Here is a 15,409-nt window from a genome sequence, read left to right as displayed (position 1 = left end):
TAATTTTATATATGAAGATCATTGATATCAATTGATCAGCATTATTTTTCAGGTATGTATCTGACCATAATATAAATACATAATCTAAATCTAAATATAATATATATAAAGTTTATTTTTTTAGGTTAAAAGTGAATTTTTCTATACTACTTCTTTGATTACAAATCTACGTATTTTAACATAAATATATTTAAATAAATTGAAGTTTTTACCTTTACCTAAACAGTGCAATAATTTTACAATTCCTTAATTGTGAGCATCCATTACATGATTATAAATGATGTGTGCAATCAGTATTTATTTAGATTTACTCAAATTTTAATTTATACACATCTTTTCTTCCCATACTTTTTTGTATATTATATTTTATATTTGGGATAAATTCCCTGAGCCCAAAATACATTATTTAAAATTTGCTTTAATGAGAGTCTGTTAGTGGTAAACTCAGTTATTTTTCAGAAAATATTTTTATTTAACCTATGTTCTAAAAGATTTTCAGTGTATAAAAACTCAAATATACCACTATCTCTCAGTACATTGAAAATATTATCCCACTGTGTTCTGTCTTCTATTATTGAGGTCAGGATGTCAGCTGTCAGTCTAATTGCCATCCTTTATAGAAAATTATTTTTCTCCAACTTTGTCTTTGCTTTGTCACTATAATGGGTCTAGGGCTTGTTTGCTTTATTTTTCCTGTCAGAATATGCTGGGCTTCTGAATTGTAAAATTGTTCTCTCTCAACAGTTCATAAAAATTTGTATTTTGAATATTTCCTTTTAGCAATTTCCACAAATATCCTCTCCTAAAACACCAACTAGATATGTTAAAACTTCTCCTTTTATTCTCTATGTCTTTTAATCTTGATTTAATATTTCCCATTTCTTTCTTTTGCTAGGTTATAGCCCGGGTAATGGCTGGGTTAATATTCCACTTTACAAATAATCTCTTCTGTCCAGTCTTCTTTTCAAACTGTTCATTGAATTTTAAATCCTTGCTTTCGTGTGTTCAATTTATAACATTCTATTTGGATACTTTTTCAAATTTGTGTGGTCTTTTGAAAAATAGTGTTCTCATATGTTCCTATTTGTGATCTCTCTTTCATATTTTTAAATATTAAGGATAGGAAAGAGTAGCTGTCTGAAGACACTCTCTCATGGGACTTCATTTCCTTGGGTGGTTTCATCACTCTTAACTATAAGCTCATGTTCCTTAGAACTTATCATCTGTGGAAACACTTTCATTCTGGATTGAAGTTGTGTTGCCCTAGAAAAGGACTACTCAGGTATTGTGAATTTTGATTGTAAAGATACATCCAACTTGTGTTTACAAATACTCAGGGACTATATTTATATTTTTCATCACCCAGTGTCAAGGCCTAGACAGGCAAATTTCTACTGTTTCTTCTGTGCAATTAGCTTATGTTTTTTAGAATTCTGGCTTCATTTCCTATCAAACCGCTTACCTTGGATTTCTAAACTCTAGGATTTCTCTCTAGTCTACACTGAACATTGTAAAGAATCCCAATATTCATCAACAGTGTATTGGATAAATCAATTACGATTTATCTATGCAACATGCCCTACACATCAAAGAGAATAAACTATTGCTAGTTGCTACAGCATATATTCATGCTTTCAGACAAAATGTTAAATAAAAGGAATGAAACATACTTTTTTTTTTTTTTTTTTTTTGAGATGGAGTTTCACTTTTGTTGCCCAGGCTGAAGTGCATGGCACAATCTCAGCTCACTGCAACCCCCGCCTCCCGGGTTCAAGTGATTCTCCTGCCTCAGCCTCTGGAGTAGCTGGGATTACAGGCATGCTCCACCACGCCCGGCTAATTTTGTATTTTTAGTAGAGAGGGGGTTTCTCCATGTTGGCCAGGCTGGTCTCGAACTCCCAACCTCATATGATCCTCCCACCTTGGCCTCCCAAAGTGCTGGGATTACAGGCGTGAGCCATCACACCCGGCCAACATAAAATATTTACAACATGCAATTCTATTTACATAAAATCTAAAAATAGCAAAACTAATTCACAGTTTTAAAATCAGATTAGTGGTTACACCTTAGGGGCATTCGTGATTGGGATGAGAGTGACTGCTGGAGGACTAGCTAAGTTTTGTTTCTTGGTGTCTCTGGTATTACACGGGAATTGTTACGCAGGGATATGTTCACTTTGTGAAAACTCATTGAACTAAACATCTAATCGTTGCTTTTCTGTATGCATGCTATACTTCGATAAGAAGTTGGCTAAATTTTTCTTTTGCTCCAAAACTGTTTATTTTCTAGCACATTCTTTCTCCACTAATATGAATATTTAACCTGAGAGAGAGAGGGAGAGACAATCAACATGACTGCAAAAACAACAAATGGGACAGTTGCCTGGATCAGCCCCCTCCTGAATACTGGCTCCTAATTCTGCAGTATGCCAGTGGCATTAGGAGCACAGGCTTATATTTGCTCTTTCCATGAAGTAATTGCTGGTTCTCTTTATCTCCTTCTGCTTCCTGACACATGATGATTAGAGGTGCAAGCACTGGTGCAAGCATTCTGGGTTGGAATCCAGATGTCATCTACTAGCTAGTTTGGATTAGATACTAACTTTTTTAAACCTCAGCTGCCTCATTAGCAATTTGGGGATCATCATAGCACCTAAATGAAGGGATCATCCTGAGGATTTAAATGAATAATGTGTATAACTCATTTAGCACTGTGTCTGCATAGTAAACTCTGACAGATTAGATATTATTATTATTATCAGTATTAACCTTTCACTTTTTAAAATTTCTTCTTACATTCTCTTTCTTCCTAATTTATTTAGAATAGAGCATCATCTATTTCGATTCTCATCTATCCACTTTCCTTATTCTCATCCTCCTTTCCATCATGCTACAGACCAAAGTAGATGGTGGCAGAGTGCCTGGGTACGTTTATGATTTCCAAGAGTGCTCTTAAAAGCTAACATGCAAATTGAAGAGAGGTAATAGCTTGATCTAAAATGAGAAAGACTTGTGTTCTCACATATTAGACAAAAGCCTTAAAACGTCTCTAGTATCTAGCAAAATAGTCTGTATTTAGATCTGGTGTTAAATAAAATATTTTTGACCAGGATGGTGAGAAAAAGTCTGTTCACTTCACATACAGGTCTAGCATACAATGTAATTACAAATAACCTCCCACAGGAGTGGCTGCAAAGGTGGCTCTGTGCAATTAATGGTAATGCTGTGTGTCATTTATTACCTGTGTTATTTAATCTTTAGTCTTCAATTTGTGAACTTCCTTTAGTTATGAAATTTCATGACTAAATAAAAAGAGCTTTGGTGAGGTGGGCATACCAATTTAAAAGTTCTTTTTGTATTATCAGTTTGTTGAGTTATATACATAGAATTACACCAATAAATGAGTATACTAACATATTACAGAGTGATAAAGACTAAAAGAACACATTTACATAAATTTCCTAGCACAAAGTAGGTCCTCAAAAAATGATGAATTCTTCTGAGATCAGATGAGACTGTTGACCTGGAGGTATAAACTGAGAAAGGAAAGGAAGAAACATCAGGAACCTACTTCTTAACTCCTTAGAATATCCTATTTCCTGACCCAGAGGTGGAGAATGGCCTCAAGCTGGAGACGAAAAAGACCCTGATGTTGGGCTGTGGACCAAATATCCCACTTTACTCAAGATACCATTTCCAAGTCACATACTGTGGTAATTAACGCTGTGTTAGTGACACTTCTGTAATGGATTACAGATTGTTGCTGTGGTGTATACAAAGCTTATTGGATAAATGTCTTTAGGAAAGGAAAAGACATTAGTCTCTTCGTGATCAATAGGATAATAAATTGTGCTTTGTTTCTTTACCTGGATTTCATGTTTATCTTTAGAATAAATGTTAGCTTGCTCACTGCTTCTGTGGTTTCAAGGCTTGCAGTGTTGTGAAACACATAATCTTTTTCTTCACAGTTAGCAAATCCTTAGCTTCTCTGCTGGACAAATAGTCATGTGAGTAGAGAACATAAAATCAAAGCAACAAGAAGCTAGGGCAGGGGATTTAGAGGGCAAGCAAGCATGGGCCAGGACTTTGACAGCATTCATCCAGCAGCATGCGAACTCCAAAGAGAACCAGATCTCCAAAGACAAGTATCCATTTTCTACCCACCAAAAACACCCACATTTTCCCCTCCAAGATGCTCAGGACTCTGTGACTTATTTTGGAGGAATTGTCCCTTTATCACATTGTCAATATTCATAAAATGGCAGGTTTCTGACCACCCAGTACTTAAGAGCAAATACAAGTAACTTTTTAAAATAATAGCAACTTAACTATGTTATCCATTCAGCTCTAGTTCAGATGTAATCAGGACTTAAGATTTTGTAAGAGCCCATGTGGAAATGTTTGTCATTAGCAAGGGTATAAAAGGAAGAGAGGAGAGTTTTGTTGTTTCTTTTCCTCTTTGCCTTCTTTTATCAGAGTAATTGAAACAATCAGCTTCCTGACATCCTAAAAGACAATGATTCAGCCATAAAGAATGGGAAGAGAGGGCGGGGTGCAGTAGGTCACGCCTGTAACCCTAGCACTTTGGGAGGCTGAGGCGGGCAGATCATGAGGTCAGGAGATCGAGACCATCCTGGCTAACACGGTGAAACCCTGTCTCTACTAAAAATACAAAAAATTAGCTGGGCGTGGTGGCGGGCGCCTGTAGTCCCAGCTACTCAGGACGCTGAGGCAGGAGAATGGTGTGAACCTGGGAGACGGAGCTTGCAGTGAGCCGAGATTGCACCACCGCACTCCAGCCTGGGTGACAGGGCAAGACTCCATCTCCAAAAAAAAAAAAAAAAAAAAAAAAAAGAAAGAAGGAATGGGAAAAGAGAATGTAAAATACACCTTTATAGCTTTTTCTTTTGATTTTCCTCTCTACTGACCCATTCTGAAAGAAGGAGTTATCTATTATATTCTTTGCCCCACTTTGGTTAGCTGGCAGAAATAGAGAGGTTTCTCTCCTTTTCCCTTTTGCCCTCTAGTAAATAAAATCTGTCCAACATCGATTGTAAATGTAGACAATCATCAACAGATTCTTTGAAATCAAAGTTAAAATTAAACATACTCAAGTGTAGCCAGTAGTCCTTCCAGACGCGAATGTAACATGGAGGCATGGACATTATTTAACAAATATTTATGGTCTTCCTACTATGTGCCAGGCACTCTGCTAGCATCTTGAATCAGAATGGAGATATTCAGAAGGAACAATTTCAAACCAAAGAGGAGGACCAATTGCAGGATGATTTTAATTTTCCTCACAAATGTTATAAAGAGTATGTCTTTTATAGTAACCTTCCACACAAATGGGTGTGTTGATGAACAAATGCAGATAAGATGTGCATGGCTTTCACTGAGTTGCATTTATATGCCTCATTATTTCTACATAAATATGCCCAGCCTGGCTTTTGTTCACTGCCATTTAGAGTGATGGTGATTAAAGTAAATACAAAAGTACAAATAAGAATGTTTTAAAATAATGGTGTAATCATTACTAATTCATTTTATATTTATTGTAGTATTAGCTCTAATGAACCTTCTTGATATTAATGTGGGTGTTATAAGTACTCTAAATTTTTTACTCTGTCAGTATTAATTAAATGAATGGTTATTATTACCTGTGTAATGGGCCTAGGAGGGATATTATTTTGGTGTTTATAAAAATCAATAGTAATGCTTTAATAGTAAAAGCTTGTTTTTATTTTTTCATGTTGATTATTGGTACTGCTTAATTAATGTGTGCTTATTGTACAATAATATAGTTAGGCAGATTCCAAGCTCGTGATATTCTTGTAAGGTCTTCTCTGCCCACCGAAGACAGAGAAAACCATATTAAAGTAGCCCTGAGATGGAGTAAACTTTTTTTGGTAACTCTTTGAAATTGATAGCCCATGTGTGGTTTATACAGAATGCTCTCAATTAACCAATTATTAGAACAATCAGCATATTTTCCTGACAGTAAGTTAAATAAGCTGATATAAAAAGGCTCGAAAACTATAAATTAGCATTTTCTTCTACTCTACATTGATAGAATATTTTATAGTATTCAAAAACCTTTCACAACCATTTTTTACTCATTATTATTATGACAAACTTTTTTTGGTAAGAAGCAATGTACTTAGTTGATTACAGTGAAGGATTCAGTTAAGAAACTAATTTAGAAATCTTGTTTCTGGGGCTGAATCAATATGACTTTAGTCCATATGATTCATCCTAAAGATTAGTGTTATTATTTATAAAATGATACTAAAAGTGCCTGCCTCATAGATTTATGCAGCACCTCACTCAGTAACTGGCATGTCCTTCGCTTCCTATTTGTGTTAACTCCTACAGTTACTATAGACAGTTAGGTGGGGGATGAATGAAGCTGGAGCAGGTTATGGACCTATCTAAGGTAACACGGTTGTTGGTAACAGAAAAGGGACACGATGGAAGACATGTGGAAGGGAGCAGAATAAGGAAGAAAGTGACAAAGTTGGCTGCATAAACAGCTCCCCCAGGCAGGTAGGCAGTCAGGAACCAGTTGCAGGAGGGCAGACACTGTCTTTTCTGCAGGATTCCTTCCTTCCCTGCTGGATGGAGAACAGCAGAGAAGGAAGCACGCCCTTGGATCCACTGAAGGCTGGAATACTAAAAATCCAGACCACACAATCTGCACGAAGTGAGGAGGCTGTAAGCCAAGCTTTCCAAAGGGTATGTCACTTGTGGGAATTTACTGCCCAAAGTCGGACTCACTCTTATCAAATTTTATATACCTGAATTAACTAATGATTTGATTTAATTCATGAGTTAGCATGAAATACTGGAAGTAAAAAGTAATAATTCTTTCAACAGTACTTCACAAACTGTGTTTTGCGTAAAATAGGATTACGATAAATGTCAAAATGTATAAGATATATAATTTTAATGACTTGTTTGTAATAAAAAATTATATTAGTCATGAGTATGTGAACTCTATATATACCAAAATTACTATTGTAAAATATTAAAGATTAGTTTTTACTTAATGTGAAATACCACATGATGTTTTAAATCTATACATATATATGACTTTCTAGATTTATAGATATCTAGAAATACATATGTATATCATACACACATATGTGTGTGTAGATATATATCAGTTTCTAGATATAAAATATATATTATAGCAATATATATTACTTCAAAAGCAAAAACCAGACTGATAATTATTTAATAGCATACAAAATGCATATAATAGTATTTTTTCATTAAAACATGTTTAAAATTTAACATATTTGGAAAATTAACCTTAATGCATAAAGTATTGTAAAATCTCAATACATATATTAAATAAACACTCTGTTAATTTATGTTACCAAGAGTTTCATTACATGGTGACTTACAGTATAAATTATGGTGTAAATTGAAATACTCTTAATATCTAAGCACAAAGAATCAAAAGTAAAAGTGGGAAATTTCAAATGGAGAGAAAATTGTAGTTGGTGTTGGGTTTTTTCATTTTGTTTTGTAGAGAATACAAGATTTACAACTCATTTAATATTAAAGAAAAATAAGAACCAGATGCTTATTCATAAATAAAGCCAGTATTTTGAATGTTGATAAATTATGTGTAAATTACATGTAATGGTTTGTTCTCTAGAGTAGCAGTGAAGGGTGAATGGTGGAAGAATAAAAGGGAGGGAAAATAGTATGAAAGTAGAGAGATAGAAATATGAAAGATATATTGAGGGGCAAAGGAAGTGATGAGAAATAAAGTGTAATTGAAAAGAAGGAAGAAGAGGAAATAAGACATACAGTCATATATTGCTTAATTATGGGGACACATTCTGAGAAATGCATCATTAGGCGATTTTGTAGTTGTGCGGACATCATGGAGTGTACTTCACAAACCTACATGGTATATAGGCTACTACACTGCTAGGCTATATGGTATGGCCTATGGCTCCTAGGTTACAAACTGGTTTAGCATGTTACTGTGCTGAATACTGTAGGCAATTGTAACACAATGGGAAGCAAATGTGTATCTAAGCATACCTAAACATAGAAAAGGTACAGTAAAATTAAGATATTAAGATAAAAATACGGTATACCTGTACAGAGAACTTACTACGAATAGAGCTTGCAGGACTGAGAGTTGCTGTTGGTGAGTGACTGTGAAGGCCTAGGACATAACTATACATCACTGTAGACTTGGTAAACACTGTACACTTAGGCGACACTAAATTTATTTTTAAAGACTGGGTGCAGTGGCTCATGCCTGTAATCCCAGCACTTTGGGAGGCCGAGGTGGGCAGATCACGAGGTCAAGAGATTGAGACTATCCTGGCCAACATGGTGAAACCCCATCTCTACTAAAAATACAAAAATTAGCTGGGCATGGTGGCATGCCTGTAGTCCCAGCTACTCGGGAGGCTGAGGCAAAAGAATCTCTTGAACCCGGGAGGCGGAGGTTGCAGTGAGCCGAGAGCGCACCACTGCACTCCAGCCTGGAGACAGAGCGAAGACTCCATCTCAAAAAAAAACACAAACATTTAAAAAAATTATCTCTTCAATAATAAATTAACCTTAGCTTAACTTTTTAACTTTATAAACTTAAATTTAAAAACACTTTTTGACTCTTGTAATAACACAGCTTAAAACACACATTGTACAGCTGCAGACAAATACTTCCATTCTTCATATACTTATTCTGTAAACTTTTTTCTATTTTTAATTTTTTCTTAAATTTTTAAACTTTTTTTTGTTAAAAGTTAACAGAGACACACACATTAGAATCAGGATCACCAATATCACTGTCCTCCACCTCCATATCTTGTCCCACTGGAAGGTCTTCAGGGGCAATAACATGCATGGAGCTGTCATCTCCTATGATAACAATGCCTTCTTCTGGAAAAACTCCTGAAGGACCTGCCTGAGGCTCTTCTTGAGGAGGTGTCACTCTTTTCAAAAATATGTCCATGGTGATTTGCTTGATCTGTTTCTTTTTTTTATCATAGGTTTTTGTAATAATGTATTGTGCTGCTATATGATGACAACTATGACATCACTAGGCAAGAGTAATTTTTCAGCTCCATTATAATCTTATGAAACTACTGCCATATATGTGGTCCATCCTTGACCAAAATGTTGTTATGGGGCACATGACCGTGTAGAGAAAGGCGGGCATAATCATGTGGGGGATCCTGTGGGGATTCCCAGAGTGGGTTTCAGGAATTAAAGACCTGTTACAGAGTTTTGTAATAAAAATTAGATGGGAAACCTAATTTGTTAGCTTTTCAACTATTTTTTCATCATAGCTTACTGTTTAGAATAATGCAAAAAGTTATTCTCTGGGATTGTAGATCACAAAGCACTATTAAACTCATATTATAGGTAGGAAAAAAGAAAAAGAAAAAAGCAAAACACCAAAACTGGGACACTGTGAGGTTTTCTGACTAGTACAAGTCCCAGCAATGTTGATAATATTTGCAATTTGTAAAACCACTTTCTCATGACAAAGAAAAAGATAAATGGGGAAAAAGGGGCCTCTGTTCAATTATTAGCACAACGATGGTGGCATCTTTATACATCTTCCATGTAAGACTAAGATGCTAAAATAATTCTAGTCTCACTCTATTTCCTGAAATGTTAAATATCTCTTACACTTTCATGACACCAATATTACATTTTGCTTTTGATCCTACCATCTCTCTTTTGAAGACAAATGTGGCAAAGAAAGAACTTAAATGTCCATGTAATCAAAATAGCTATGGCTATTTAAAAATAATTGCTTCCCAGGGATATCTGATTCAGTAATTATTGCATTAAGTTGTGGATCAGATATTTGCTTCTTGGGCAGAGTGATGTTTTAGAAGCATGAATGTTGAATATTGCTACTGATAAACAAAAAGCAGTCTGAAAGGGTTACATACGAGAACATGCCATGTCTCTGTAGCCATGTACGGGAGCTGTGATATCCACACTTAGCAACAATGACCCCTGGGCCTTGTGACATTCCTGTTGATTTCCTCATCCATGTTCAGGGTTAAATGATGTAGAGTCAATATCAAAAGTACAAATAAATAAATTGATTAAAAATTATTTTTAAAATCTTCTAGTTCACTGTGAGTTTCTCATTAAATCTGTGTCATAGTCATACTTTAAGCTATGTTTGATCTCGGTTTCCTTGGTTCTGTTTTTTTTAATAACACTTTTATTTTTCCACTGTTCTTCTCAGATGAACAATACCCCTTCCTTTCATACTTGCTACCTGTTTACTATGTTATTTAGGGCAAATTAACAATATACTCTGAGCTTTTAGGTTTTTTTTATTTTATGAAGTAGGTGTCATGGTATTTGTCAAAAATATTTTTGGTGACTGTTTAATGCATAATCATGTATATACTCTTTTGGCCAGGACCTGGCAGACAGCAGGTATTCATACCTATTCCTGGTAGGTAAGTGTTAGTGTGCTTCCTTTGTTTGTATTACAAATGTACTTTTATAACTCATGATGGACAGAAAAGATACCATAGGCTATTACTGCTGCTTCCAACAAGAGCAAATGAAAAGAGGACAGGTTCCTCCACTCACTAGATGCAGCAGGTATTTACAATAATCAGATTGTCTAGAGAGATTTGCCTTTTGCAAGGTACTTCCACATTGCTCCTCATGGAGATCTGACATTTGGATCTAATATCTACATGCTCATTCACCATTAATACCTACCCTGAGGCCTCTCTATTGCTGTCAGTTGGCACAGTCTGGATTCCATGAAGTACACTATGGATGCTGGATCTTCGATGCAGTCTCTTCAGCAGTTCCTTGGGCTTGAAAGTCTTTGTAACACCTATCTTCTGACGAGTTATCTGTGTTTTAAATGAATCAGCTTGGGTGGAATTCCTTCTGGAAGAATTGGCAATTGCAGTGACTCACAGAAATTTTAGAGTCTATTTTTCGTTGTCTTGTTAAGTTTAGCTTAAAGCTGTCTCCTTACATATTTTAAATTTGGCCTAAATGTTTCTCCACACATAGTGAACTGTGACCTAACTGAATGTGTAAACAGACTATTACCTGATCTTGTAACAAGTAGTAGAGTCTCAGCCAATCACAGGCAGCCAACTGTTCCAACTGTGTTCACATAAGGCAAGCACTAATCTGTATACCTCACTTTTGTTTTCTGTACTTCACTTTCCTTCTTCTGTCTATAACTGTCATTGGACCATGTGGTAGTCCCAGAGCTGCTCTGAACCTATTTTGGTTCTGTGGGCTGCCTGATTCGTTAATAGTTTTTTGCTCAGTTAAACTCTGTTAATTTTAATTTGTCTTGAGTTTTTTTTTCTAACAGTTTGCATAATAATTTGCCGTGTCAAATACTATTTTGTCTCGTGAATTATTCTTTCTTCTTACCAGTGAAGTGGCAAACTGGAGAAAGAATGTCACAATGAAAATCAAATAATTTATCCACAAGCTGAATTACTTGGTAGTGTTTTATAAATACTCTTAAATATAGAATAATGGAGATACAGAATTTTAGAGTGAGGGAGGCATTAAAAGTCTTGATTTACCCTAGCTGTTGATCCAATGATTAACTCTCCCTCCACCCAGTCCAGGTGAAGCAGCAGTCCTGCTAGCATCGTGCTAGTTTAGAAGAAACATCACTTCAGTGACCCCTTACACTCACTTGGTTACCAAGAGTTGACTAATTAGCTATTAAATCTTGTGTGACCATCAGGGATAAAATGGTTTCAGGCTATTATATCCAGTTCCTGAAAAATGCCTCCCGTAACTCTCAATTTAAAAATTCATGGTAGCAGAAAAAGAATGAAATCTCATAGTATTAGAAACTGAAGCTTATAGTCAGCGATTTATTGGAGTCTGGGAGGAATTTTTTTAGTTACAGAATTAATTAGTTTCTCTTTCACTTTTCAAGTCTGTTTGAGCTGACTTTCTGAACCTAATCGGTGTCCTTTGGATACTTTAATTTCTCAAATAGAACCAGGTAGCTGAGCAGGTACAATGAAAGGAAGGGCTTCACCCTACTGTTTGACTGTCTTAGAGATACAGGGTATCTACAAATTATAAACACTGTATTTGCTCCAGGGCTTTCAGTGACCAGATATGGTGCTTCTTTTTATATAGCTACTCAAAGATCACATTCCTCAGTAGACAATATGCTTAAGGTACTGAAGGCAGCGAGAGATACAGAGAGTCAGGAAGAAAATGAAGACTGGACCCTGTTATTTGCTATTCTGTATACAGTATAGGCTATTGTTTTGCCTGTCCAGAATCCAGTCACCTTTTTGGTAATACCTTCTCTGCCTTTTCTCCTCCTCAATCAGTTCTCTTTCCAGGTAAAGACACAGGGCCTAGACCTGGTGATTCAAGGCATTCCATTCCTCTGGTGTCAGCAATTCACTTAGAGAGGGTCATGTTACCCATCTAGGTAGGTAGGACTTATTTCTAGGACTTAGGTTGGAATTGTTGGGAATGAGAAGCCTTCTTCTTAGGGTAGCAAACCTGGTAGGAAGCGAGACTGGAGCTGATTTTGGCCTTTCTGAGAATTGTGAAGAGTATTTTCAGAGAATTAAGCCAACAGAGGATAGCAGAGTCAGGAGATGGAGAGACAACTTACCTGGATCTAGCCATGCTTGAAGACACATCTTGCTTCTCAATTCCTTGAATCAAGCAGTGCCCTTTCATTTAAGTCTATTAGAAACCCACTGGCAAACAAAATATTCACAACTGACACGTTATCTTTCTCATCTCAGCTCAAGTATCACTTCCTCAGTGGAGTCTTCTGTGACACAGCCATAGCCTCTTTCCCCTGTGTTGGCCCTGGCTAAATCAAGTTCCTCTGTTCTGTGCTCTCATGAAATGGTGGTCATCTCTTTTATCTCGCTGTGAGATTTTATATTAATGTATGTGATTATTGGGTTAAAATTTATCTTTCCTCTAATAATAATGATAATAATGATGATGGTGATATAATATATATTGAGACCTAACCATGCTTCAGGCATTGCTCTGCTTGCTTGTACTGAACATAAACTCTTCTCACACCTGAAAACTGAGAAGCAAAGGTATAGATGTTCCTACCTCAGACCAACAGGGAAATGCTAATCAACAGTGGAAATTGGATTGGGGGATGGAAAAATAAATCATCAATTCATTCACAACGTAAGACATGAGAATGGGACTGAGAATCTAAAAGTGGATGTTAGGAACACAGGCAAAGGCAAATACAAAGTATACATGGGTTTATATGTGTAGAGTCATCCTAAGTCAAGGAGGAATTAAAAATAAATACAAATCAATAACATGGGACCTTTGGGGAAAAAAGATTTTGGCTTGAGTAAAATGAAGTATTATTATATCAAAGTCTCAGAGGAAATTACATCATTATAAATGGTTTGTTACAGGAAATAAAAAATAGACTTCTTGTTTTCAACAAGACAGACAAACTCACAGTCTCTATAGAAAAATAACAATAAAAAACCATAAGGAGAGATCAGAATTAGGTGGTAAAAGTTAGGCTAACATGCAGAATGAAACTTTAAAAGGCAGATACTTGAAATAACAAAGTAATTATAATAATAAAATAAAAATTAAAAACCATGGAAACCAAAAAGAAAAATCACAGAATTAAAATTCATATTGGTAATGCAAATGAACAGAATTGATTTTAGAAAACTGGTTCATTTATGTAATGAATCAACTTGAGAGCCTCTTCCAGGATGATGATGAGGAACAGGAAGACATTGCAAGCAGGCACTCTTGGCTGGCTGACCAACCCCATCCTTCACCCCTTTTCCCAGCCACTGACCAGCTGGGGGGTGGCATGTGACCAGTTCTGGCCAGTGAGGCACAAAATTGGTTCGTGAACTACCTCCTTGCCAAATAAAAAGGCAGAACCTCACTGGGAGAAGGCCTCCTTCACCTTTTTGCTCTCCACACCCCATTTCCTATTTGGAACATAGTTATGATACCTGTAGTTACAGCAACCATTTTAAAACCAAGAGGCAACAAGCCAGCATGCTAAGGCTGGCAGAGCAAAGAGATAGAATAAGCCTAACATTGTGATGTTATTTTGTAGTCATTGTGATGCAGGATTTTTTGCTCTTTAGTTCAGCTAAAATCTGGGTTCTTGTCTAACAACCAGGAAAAATTAGGCACGCGGACATATTGAAAGGTGAGGAGAGTGGAATTTATTAAAAGAAAGCTCTCAGCAAAAAAGAAGGGGTCCTGCCAACAGGCTCCTACCTCACAGTTTGAATACCAAGAGGCCAGACTCCTCCCCACTGCATAAGGTGTGAATTCTCAGTGGCTCCACCCTATTCTCCCAGTGTGCAGGTGAATCCCCAGTCCATTGCGCACATGCCCAGAGAAGGCCCTGGGAAGGTTCCCTCATTTGCACAAAAACATCTGATGTAAACACTTGTGGGGAGGGTTGAAGACTCTCCAGGGACCCTCGCTTCTCTGCCTCCTGCATCTATCAGCTGCACTGGGCATAACCGGCCAGTCTCTGGACTTCTTGTTGTGTGAAATAAACAGCCCTATTTGTTTAATCCACTCTTTTGCTATATATTCTGTTATTAATGTCTGAACACATTCCTGACTGATAAAGACTAAAAAGTTGCAAGATAGGAAAGCAGACATGGAAGACAGAGGGTTAAGAGTACAGAATTTTCTAATTAAAAACCAGAGGAAACAGAAGAAACAATCAAAATTATGATAGAAGAAAATTTGACTGACAAAGAAAATATGAGCTAGCTGATCAAAATATGCCATCGTGTATCAGACCAAATTAATAAACATTGATTCACTTTAAGATATAGATGGGACTTTTTTTTAACTAAAAAAAAAGAGAAAAAACTCTACATGAATCAAGTTAGAAAAGCAGATCATCTAAAACATAATAAGCATTAGAAATAGTCTCCAGTCCTTTGTCTCTGCAAAATCAAATTCCAGAAAAAATGTAGCCATGTCCATAGTCATATTAACAGCTCTGATTTAAATTAAAAACTCAGGGAAATTTTTGCTTGTGAAGACAATAGAAGGATATCTAGATAGGCAAAGGCTCAGGAAAAAAATCACCATTTTCATATCATTACCAAAGAAAAACGTTTTTGCAAGATACATCCAATGCTATATAAAGAGAATTAAAAAGTAGAAAACTGGGAAAATTGGAATTATAGCTAATTCTCAATGAGCCTTTAAATAAACTAAACATGTAGAGTAAGGGTTGGAAAGGTGTACATAGGATTTTATATAAACAGCCTAAGTAATTTTGAAAATTACTGTTCAAATGCAGTTTCTCAAGCAGAGTCCCCACTTTCCCTTACAGTGGTTGGCCATATATCTGCCATTCTGGTTATCTTTCCTCCATCAGGAGAATGACTTG

General features: G+C 36.1%; 1 protein-coding gene across 1 annotated transcript in view; it reads left to right on the top strand.

Moving 5' to 3' along the window:
• The first annotated feature begins 4,025 nt into the window (after positions 1–4,025).
• The window catches only part of LOC130541763 (putative uncharacterized protein LINC02906), a 33,421-nt gene continuing 22,037 nt past the window's right edge, over positions 4,026–15,409 (top strand). The window contains exon 1 of the mRNA XM_063606615.1: positions 4,026–4,145. Coding sequence (XP_063462685.1) covers positions 4,109–4,145 — 37 coding nt within the window. The 5' untranslated portion in view covers positions 4,026–4,108. The remainder of the gene's footprint in view (positions 4,146–15,409) is intronic.

This window comes from Pan paniscus, chromosome 7, assembly GCF_029289425.2.
Source record: "Pan paniscus chromosome 7, NHGRI_mPanPan1-v2.0_pri, whole genome shotgun sequence".
Lineage (NCBI taxonomy): Eukaryota > Metazoa > Chordata > Mammalia > Primates > Hominidae > Pan > Pan paniscus.
This window is presented reverse-complemented; position numbering and strand designations above follow the sequence as displayed.